At 43.1% G+C, this 10,412-nt stretch overlaps 1 protein-coding gene across 1 annotated transcript in view; it reads right to left on the minus strand.

The window, feature by feature from the left end:
• Positions 1 to 8,354, minus strand: part of AUH (AU RNA binding methylglutaconyl-CoA hydratase) — a 232,352-nt gene extending 223,998 nt beyond the window's left edge. The window contains exon 1 of the mRNA XM_075852664.1: positions 8,091 to 8,354. Coding sequence (XP_075708779.1) covers positions 8,091 to 8,307 — 217 coding nt within the window. The 5' untranslated portion in view covers positions 8,308 to 8,354. The remainder of the gene's footprint in view (positions 1 to 8,090) is intronic.
• Between the last annotated feature and the right edge of the window lie 2,058 nt (positions 8,355 to 10,412).

Genomic DNA, 10,412 nt, shown 5'->3' on the forward strand with positions numbered 1-10,412 from the left:
GCTTTTACCTATCCAAGCGATTCTGCGATTGTTTTCTCGTGACATATTGTACTTTATGTTAGTGAAAAAATTTGGTTGATAAATTCAATATTTATTTGTAAAAAACACCAAGATTTGGAGAAAATTTGCAAAAATTAGCATTTTTCAAAATTTAAATGTATCTGCTTGTAAAACAGATAGTAATACCACACAAAATAGTTACTAGTTAACATTTCCCATATGTCTACTTTAGTTTGGCATCGTTTTTTGAACATTCTTTTATTTTTCTAGGACGTTACAAGACTTAGAACTTTAGCAGCGATTTCTCATATTTTCAAGAAAATTTCAAAAGGCAATTTTTACAAGGACCAGTTCAGTTGTGAAGTGGCTTTGAGGGCCTTATATATTAGAAAGTCCCCATAAATCACCCCATTTTGAAAACTGCACCCCTCAAAGTATTCAAAACAGCATTCAGAAAGTGTATTAACCCTTTAGGCGTTTCACAGGAATTAAAGCAAAGTAGAGGTGAAAGTTACAAATTTCATTTTTTTTTTTACAAAATTCATTTGTAATAAAAAAAATTCTATACCACAGAAGGTTTTACCCGAGAAATGTAACTTATTATTTATTGCCCAGATTCTGCAGTTTTTAGAAATATCCCACATGTGGCCCTAGTGCGCTAATTTACTGAAACACCGGCCTCAGAAGCATAGGAGCACCTAGTGGATTTTGGGGCCTCCTTTTTTTAGAATATATTTTAGGTACCATGTCAGGTTTGAAGAGGTCTTGTGGGGCCAAAACAATAAAGACCCCCAAAAGTGACCTCATTTTGGAAACTACACCCCTCAGGGAATTTATCTAGGGGTATAGTTAGCATTTTGAACCCACAGATTTTTTGCTAAATTTATTTGAATTAGTTTGTGAAGATGAAAATCTACTTTTTTTCTGAAAAAACTTAGAAATGTTTAATTTTTTCAAGGAATAATAGAGAAAAAACACCGCAACATATGTAAAGCAATTTCTCCTGGTTATAGCAATACCCCATATGTGGTAATAAACTGCTGTTTGGACCCACAGCAGGACTTAGAAGGGAAGGGGAACCATTTGGATTTTGAAATTCTGATTTTGCTGGAATAGTTTTCAGTGCCGTGTCGCGTCGGCACTGGAGGGAACAAAATAGTAGAAACCCCCGGAAAGTTACCCCATTTTGGAAACTACACTCATCAAGGAATTTTTCTAGGGGTAAAGTTAGCATTTTGACCCCACGGTTGTTTTGCTGAATTCATTGGAATTATTCTGTAAAGGTAAAAAGCGACTTTTTTTCTAAAAAAAAAGTAGCCATTTTTAATTTTTACAAGGAATAAAGGAGAAAAAGCACCCCAACATTTGTAAAACAATTTCTCCCGATTACAGAAATATGCCATATGTGGTAATAAACTACTTTCTGGTCCCACAGCAGGGCTTAGATGGGAAGGAGCGCTATTTGGCTCTTGGAGCTCAAATTTAGCTGAAATGGTTTTTGGGTGCCATGTCGCATTTGCAAAGCCCCCGAGGGACCAAAACAGTGGAAACCCCCCCAAAAGTGGAAATTAGAACCACTTAAAGAATCTATCTAGGGATATAGTGGGCATTTAGACCCCACAAGTCTTTTGCAGGATTTATTAGAATTAGGCCGTGAAAATGAATATCAACATTTCTTCCACTAAAATGTTGCATTTTTTCAATTTCACAAAGGATAAAGGGGGAAAAAGCTGCCCAACATTTGTAAAGCAATTTCTCCTGAGTACGGCAATACCCCACGTGTGGTCATAAATGGTTTTTCATTAGAAAGTTATTAACCCTTTCTGGACGGTTCCATTTTTTTCTTTTCCTTTTTAGTTTTTTTTTCTCCCCGCGTTCCAAGAGCCACGTCTTTTTTATTTTTCCGTCAATAGAGCGGTGTAAAGGCTTATTTATTGAGGGGCGAGTGGTCGTTTTTATTGGTACCATTTTTTTGGTACATACAAATTTTTGAGCACTTTTTATTACATTTTTAGGTAGAGCCAAGGTGACCAAGAAAACAGCGATTTTGCCATTTTAAATTCTTTCTTTTTCACGTGAGACGCTCCATACATCACCCCCCACACTACGACATGCTATGACATGGTGCGCGAATGGGTTAATGGGCAGCGCATGGTGCGGAGTGAAAATTAACATTTTCCACTCATATGCCATTTTAGTGCACTACATGTTATGCCCAGTTTGTGCCACTGAAGACAAATACCTCATAAAATATTAACCGGGTTCTCTGTGTGGGGTACATCAGGGTATAATAAGAGGGTGTAATAATGCGGTAAATAAATAATAATTCATAGATATGTGGCCGATATCGCACTGATAATTGGTGCCCGATCTTATCTGCTTTTGGAACACTCTGCACATTTTGCATCGCCATATTCTGAGAGCCAGAACTTTTATTTTTTCTCCACCGGAGCCGTGTGAGGGTTTATTCTTTGCGGGACAATCTGTAGTTTTCATTGGTACCATTTTGGGGTACTAGAAATTTTTTTGATCACGTTTTATTCCATTTTTTGGCAAGCAAGGTGACCAAAAACCATCAATTCTGACAATGTTTTTTATTCGTTTTTTTATGGCCTTCACCCTGGGCTATAAATGACCATTATACTTTATTCTGCGGGTCGGTACGATTACGGCGATACCAGATGTATATAATTTTTTTATGTTTTGCAGCGTTTGTGCAATAAAATCACTTATTTATAAAATAAATAATTTTTTGTGTCACCATATTCTCAGAGCCATAACGTTTTTATTTTTCAGTCAAAAAAGCGGTGTAAGGCCTTGGTTTTTGCGGGACGGGATGTAGTTTGTATTGGTACCATTTTGGCGTACATGCGACTTTTTAATCACTTTTTATTGTATATTTTGTGAGGGGTGGTAACCAAAAAATTGTGATTCGGGCACTGTTTTTCGTTTATTTTTTTCGCGGTGTTCACCGTGCGGGAAAAATAATATTACAGTTTTATAGTTGGGGTCGTTACGAACGCAGTGATACCAAATATGTGTACTTTTTTTAACGTGTTCATTTTTTTCCTATAATAAAGACTTATTATAGGAAAAAAAGCATTCTTTGTTTATGTCACTTCTAACTTTTATTTTTACACTTTTTAAAAACATTTTTATTATCTTTTTTTTACTTGTCCCACTAGGGGACACTTAGACTTGCAGCTTTGATCGCTGCTATAACACATTACACTACACACGTAGTGTAATGTGTTCTAACTGTCATTGTGACGTAACTGTCACACTGACAGGAAGCATCGGAGGACCGGCCGGAGGCTGATCCTCCGAGGCTTCCGTACATGGCAACCCGGAGGTCATTGTCTGGCCTCTGGTTGCCATGATAAGGATCGCCAGCCCCCGCAAATACATGTGGGGGGCTGCCGATCCGCTGTAAACCTCTTCGATCACTTGACCACTGCATCGAAGGGGTTAATTGCCGGTTTTTTTGTGTTCCTGCACTGTATGCTAATGAGAATGAAAGACTCATATCTTTGTTCGAAAAGAGTCATATCTGTCACATTTACTGCCTGTACTCAATAGTTTTGAGGAGGCTTACTGTTATACAGTGCAGGTCAATACCATTTTGAAGAAAAAAGGCAATGGACATTTATGACATATCCACAGGATATGCTCACGCTCATGCTGACTTCGGGCCACTTCGTGATTACATGCTCGGGAATTACGGAAACAGCATAACTCGCTGAGCTACACGGTTTTCGTAACTCCCATAGTAGTAGATGGCAGCTACGGAAGCAGCGTAGCACGCGAGCTACACTTTTTCCATAACTACTATTCAGTTTTATGGGAGTTACGGAAACCGCGTAGCTCAGTGAGTTATGCTGTTTCCGTAACTGCCGACTATGTAATCAGTAAGTGGCCGGGAGTCAGCGTGAGCACAAAAAGCTAGAACAGGGTTTAGGGGGCCCCGTTCTAGAGATAGGTGCCGGTCCCAGAGGTAGGACCCGCATCTCTCTGATATTTATGACATATACTATGGATATCTCATAAATGTCTCTGATGGGAAAACCCTTAAATAATACAATATTAAAGGGTTTTTCCCACAATAAATATCTATTACCTAGCCACAGGTTAGGCGACAAACGTTCGATAGCAGGTGAAGAAAAACAGGGGATTCAGGATCCCTGTACTGGTGATTCATTGGGAGTCATAGCAGTTGGGCCATCAGCGATTAAACATTGGTCACCAATTTGGTGGATAGGTGATAAATATTTATTGTAGGAATAGGAAATACTCCTTCAATCATTGTATCAGCAATTAGAGACAAGACAACAGTTTCGCCTGAATTGCAAGTTGATAGATTCATTGATTATTCTCTTAAACTTGCAAATTTCAATATTTGAGTTTGTAGAGACAAAGTATCACTTCATGGCTGAAAAAAAAATGACACCTCATAAGCCACAAGCTCAGGAAGGTATTACACATGAATTATTACTGAAATAAATGATGAACGTGACAAATAAAATGCAGCATTGCCACAAGGAAGATTATTGCCATGCATGTCCTCACATAATGGCTCTCACAATGGCTGCTCTACTATTGGAGGATGAATCGGTACCAAAAACTGTAGATTAGTCCATACTAAACAAAACTGTACAGGACAAATAAGAGAACATGGAAAATAAATCACTATAGACTGACCCTTTAAAAGAAACCGGGACCCCATTACAGTCTGTTGTCAAACCCACAAGCATAGCAAGATCTTATAAAGGATCCCACTGGAGTCCATGGATAGATATGATAGAACAGATCTCACGGATTTCATTCCACCAGGTTTCCATTTCTTTTACTGTGTAAAATAGCGCAGCAGACTACTCTAGTTTGACCATCAGAGGGGTCCAGACAGTGCAGAACCATGATGGCTGTTTGAACATATCCTAACATATGGGTGCAGCAAAGTGTAGGCGAGTGGTTGTCCAGTTCAGCTGTTCGCTCATGATGTGGCCCCTAGCTAACCACTGGTCCTTGTGTTCTTGCTTCAAGGGGCTTTCCAGAAATATATTTTTTATATTCATATATTTAAAAGAGCCGATTAGGTTTACAATATATAATTTTAAAAATGATGTACCATGACCCACCCCGAAAAAAAATCTCTGCCACTTTGTTAAAGGGTTGTCTCAAGAAGACAACCCCAGGCCATATTATCTATTATGGCACAAGAATGCCATGTATTACATGGTCAACCATGGAGTTGATGGGGTGCCGTGTAATACTACATTTACACTGTAGTAACAAGTGGAGGGGAAATGTGTCTTGTTGTTTAGTCCTATGTAACTAAAGTTTAAAGGGGATGGCTCTTTCTTTTAATCCCTTAATGACCGCCGATACGCCTTTTCACGGCGGCCGCTAATGGTCTTTATTCTGATGCAATAGCCTTTTCACGGCGCTGCATCAGAATAAACAGAGCAGGGAGCCGTTAAATGTCCGAGGGCTTGGGACGTCCCTGCTCGAACAGGTGAGATCGATATTAGTATTGATCTTACCCGTTTAACCCCTCAGATGCGTCGCTCAATAGCGAGTGCCGCATCCGAGTGGTTTTGGAGAGAGGGAGGGAGCTCCTTCTCATCCCACCGACACCCGGCAATAAGATCACCGAGTGTCTGTGTCTCCAATGGCAGCCGGGGGCCTAATAAAGGCCCCCAGGTCTGCCTGTAGTGAATGCCTGCTAGATCATGCCTCTGGCATGACCTAGCAGATGCCTGTCCGTTTTAAACGAACAGGCAGTAATACACTGCAATATAAAAGTATTGCAGTGTATTAGAATAGCGATCGGATGATCGCATAGTAAAGTCCCCTAGTAGGACAAGTAAAAAAAGTTTAATAAAGTCAATAAAAAAATTTGAAAAAAAAAAATATGAAAAATCCACTTTTTCCCCTTACAAAATGCTTTACTATTAAAAAAAAACAAAATAAAGCAAAAAAGTGACACATATTTGGTATCGTCCCGTCTGTAACGACCCCGACTATAAAGCTATTACATTATTTAACCCGCCCGGTGAACGCCGTAAAAATAAAATAAAAAACAATGGCAAAATTGCTGTTTTCTGTGAATCCGGACTTATAAAAAGTGATCAAAAAGTCGCATCTACTCCAAAATGGTACCAATGAAAACTACAAGTCGTCCCGCAAAAAAAAAGCCCTCATACAACTGCATCGGCGGAACAATAAAAAAAAAGTTATGGCTCTTCAAATATGGAGACCCAAAAACCAATAATTTTGAAAAAAAAAAAGTGTTTTTACTGTGAAAAAGTAGTAAAACATACAAAATCTATACAAATTTGGTATCGTTGCAATCGTAACAACCCGCTGAATAAAGTTATTGTGTTATTTATACCCCACGGTAAACGGCGTAGATGGTGCTTTTAAAAAATATAACTTGTCCCGCAAAAAACAAGACCTTATACAGCTATGTCGACACAAAAATAAAAAATGTTATAGCTCTTGGAATGCGACGATGGAAAAACGTAAAAAATGGCTTGGTCATTAGGGCTCAGAATGCAAGCAGGGGGAAGGGGTTAAAAGCGGCCAAATCAACACATCATATACATTTATAGAACTTGCACGTATTTTATTGAAAGATTCCTCGCTCTGGGCCGTTTGCTCCTCCATCCCTCCCTTTTGTGGCTTCTTTGTATTTTCTGACTGCTGGGCCCCCTGCTGCCCCCATGTGACTGTCACTCACTGTGTTGGGGGCCAATAGAGTATTGTCTTCCCAAGACTCCCTACACTGCGTAGCCAGACTGCTGCCCTGGATTGGCTGATACAATGTAGCAATGCAGGCAAAATGTAATGACCTATCAGGAGAGGAAAGAGATTTGTGCTCACAGAGGATTGCTTAGACTGGATACAATTGCATCCACCATTCAACTTTGAGAGGCCTGTATTTCTCATCAGCGTGCGGTCTGTTTTATCAACGGACAACACACTGACCCATGCAACTCAATAGGGCTATTCACAAATCCATTCTTATTTAACAGAGGGTAACACGCGCTATTCTGGTCCGTTTTTGTGGACCCGACTCCCCCATTGAAGTCTATGGGTGCGTGAAAAAAACATCAGACAGCACACGAACGACATTGACTTGAGGGTTAAAAAACATTATTTCATGAGAAAAAAAACGCACACATTTCTTTTTAGCGCGGCAGTACAAAGAAATGCGCCAAGACTTGCGTCTAAGGAAAACTGCAAGTGGACCCATCAGCCCATTCATTCTTACAAATGGAGATCCACTGGGTCCATGGGTGGCAGGAGGCAAATAACTTTTTGCAAAAAATTGCAGAGGGGGGCGACTTATTTACACGTGGCAGATTTGTTGCAGAAATTTCGAGCATTCTGCTGCTAGCCATTGGAGACAGTCAGCAAGCTCATCATCACACTTCCCTAAAAGCTATGCTTCGCCCCCATAATGCAGTGGGGCAGTAAGATTTTTTTGCATCTGGGACCCCACCAGTCAGCAGAACAAAGGGTTGTGGCTCTTGCTGGAGCACCACAACATCTTTACTGTAGTAAGATCCCACGTACACCAGCAGAGCCATACGCATGGAGCCCCCGCACCCTTATGGAGATCCATATGCCTATTACCTCCCATGGAACGTACCCCAATCTTTTTCTATCAGATTAATACAATATCTGACAGAAAAACCTCTATATGAAATTGGAGGAATAAGGCGTTACAGTAGGGTCCACTGGAAGTCTATGGCCCCCGTATTATAACCCTGTACAGACTTGGAGGGTGTATGGAGCGGGGAAACGTACGTGTGAATACTGCAGAAGGCGCCATGTATATGACATCTCCTCCATATTACAGACTCATCACAACAGTGTGGCCGTGGAGATATTACGTCACTGTGTTTCACCTCCCCCACAGCGTAGAACTATTAGCAGTCCCTGCAAAGTTGTGATAAGAAGCTGCAGCAGGTGACGTGACCGGTGACCGCTGCGCCGGTCAGCAATGAATGACGTGTAATTGCACACTATGCCTGACATAATACAGCAGGTGAGCAGTGACGCAGCCTATGACGTCATGCCGTTACCTTGCTCCTCTCCTTCCAGGTATCTGACTCGCAGTTCGTCCTCGCTTTTCACCTCTGAGCTGAACTGGCGCCCACCAGCGGCGCAGGACAGGCGTATCACCAGCTGCCCCTTCCCCCTGCGATCCAGACAGCGAGGGAGCTGCCACCAGGCGGCGTGTGCAGCTCGTGTTACCCCATTACCACCAGTCAAGACCCTCAAACCAGCCAGAGCCGCCATGCTGAGTGACGTCACGAGAACGCCGCCACGGCCAGTCTCCACAGACACTGCTGCTGTTACTAGAGTTGTTCATAAAGTTGATTTAAAAAGAACACGAAAAAAAAAAAAAGCTGGAGCGGCTTTGAAGATAGTGAAGCGGCAGGTGTAAATGTCTGGTGAGGGAGAAGTGTGTAATAATATAACTCCGAGACGCGCGTGCCTGGGATTTCTAAATCCGTTTTCTATACATTTCGTTTATAATGCTAGTGTGCACACGGTCTAAAGGAATTCCATACATTTCAATTCTGTTATGATGAGGAACTCTGTAGTCAGTACTGATCCAGTCATCACATTATTCAGAAGTTCTGCAGCAGCGGACTGCACACCCGAACTTAGGAGACAGGTTGGGGTATTATGGCTCCGTACAACTGAGTAATATGGTGTCCATGGTACTCTATAGCAGGGCTTCTGCTGGACCTTCACCAGTCATAACATGGTGATGCCCCGGCCTCACAACACCAGTGGTCATGTCCATGCCAAAATTAAAGATATTACTCCATTTACCTTCCATTTGTCCCCAGAACCTAGTATAACATTAAGGCGGAATTCACACGACAGGGTTTCCCGGCCGGGTGACGGGCGTTCATAAATCGGCCGTCACCCGGCTGCATTAGGAACAATAGACCCGTAATGGGGCTATTCACACGACCGATTTTTTGACGGGCCGGGAAAACCGGCCGTCAAAAAATGGGACATGCCCTATTTTCGGCCGGAAGTCTATGGGGCCGGGTAATACACTGCCATCACCGGAATGTGTCCCGAGTGATGGCCGGGTCTACCGTCGCTGGCGCTCTCTCCTCACAGTGCAGAGTGCATGTGAGGAGGAGGAGGGTCTTTTTTTGCTCCCTGTAGGAGTCGGAATCCCCAATCCCCAGACGGGGATTGGGGATTCCGCTACAGGAGAAGTGAGTGACTACACTGTCCATATATGGACACAGCGAAGTCACTCACTTCTGCAGCGGAATCCCCGACTCTATGGCCGGGGATTCCGCTACAGGAGAAGTGAGTGACTACACTGTCCATATATGGACACAGCGAAGTCACTCACTTCTGCAGCGGAATCCCCGACTCTATAGCCAGGGATTCCGCTACAGGAGAAGTGAGTGACTACACTGTCCATATATGGACACAGCGAAGTCACTCACTTCTGCAGCGGAATCCCCGACTCTATGGCCAGGGATTCCGCTACAGGAGAAGTGAGTGACTACACTGTCCATATATGGACACAGCGAAGTCACTCACTTCTGCAGCGGAATCCCCGACTCTATGGCCGGGGATTCCGCTACAGGAGAAGTGAGTGACTACACTGTCCATATATGGACACAGCGACGTCACTCACTTCTGAAGCAGAATCCCCGACCCCATGGCCAGGGATTCCGCTACAGGAGAAGTGAGTGACTACACTGTCCATATATGGACACAGCGATGTCACTCACTTCTGCAGCGGAATCCCCGACTCTATGGCCGGGGATTCCGCTACAGGAGAAGTGAGTGACTACACTGTCCATATATGGACACAGCGATGTCACTCACTAATGCAGCGGAATCCCCGACGCTATGGCCGGGGATTCCGCTACAGGAGAAGTGAGTGACTACACTGTCCATATATGGACACATTGACGTCACTCACTTCTGAAGCGGAATTCCAGACCTGTGGCCGGGGATTCCGCTACAGAAGAAGTGAGTGACCAAACTGTCCATATATGGACACAGCGATGTCACTCACTAATGCAGCGGAATCCCCGACGCTATGGCCGGGGATTCCGCTACAGGAGAAGTGAGTGACTACACTGTCCATATATGGACACAGCGATGTCACTCACTTCTATATGGACATTGAAGTCAGTGACTTCTCCTGGAATGTAGGGGGGGATGAGTGCAACCTACAGGGGGCTGTGTGGCATCACCTACAGGGGACTTGGTGGCAACCCCTACAGGGGACTTGGTGGCATCACTTACAGGGGGCTGGGTGGCATCACCCACAGGGGGCAGGGTGGCATTACCTACAAGGGGCAGGGTGGCATTACCTACAAGGGGCAGGATGGCATTACCTACAAGGGGCAGGG

Source organism: Rhinoderma darwinii, chromosome 1 (assembly GCF_050947455.1).
Source record: "Rhinoderma darwinii isolate aRhiDar2 chromosome 1, aRhiDar2.hap1, whole genome shotgun sequence".
NCBI classification, from domain to species: domain Eukaryota; kingdom Metazoa; phylum Chordata; class Amphibia; order Anura; family Rhinodermatidae; genus Rhinoderma; species Rhinoderma darwinii.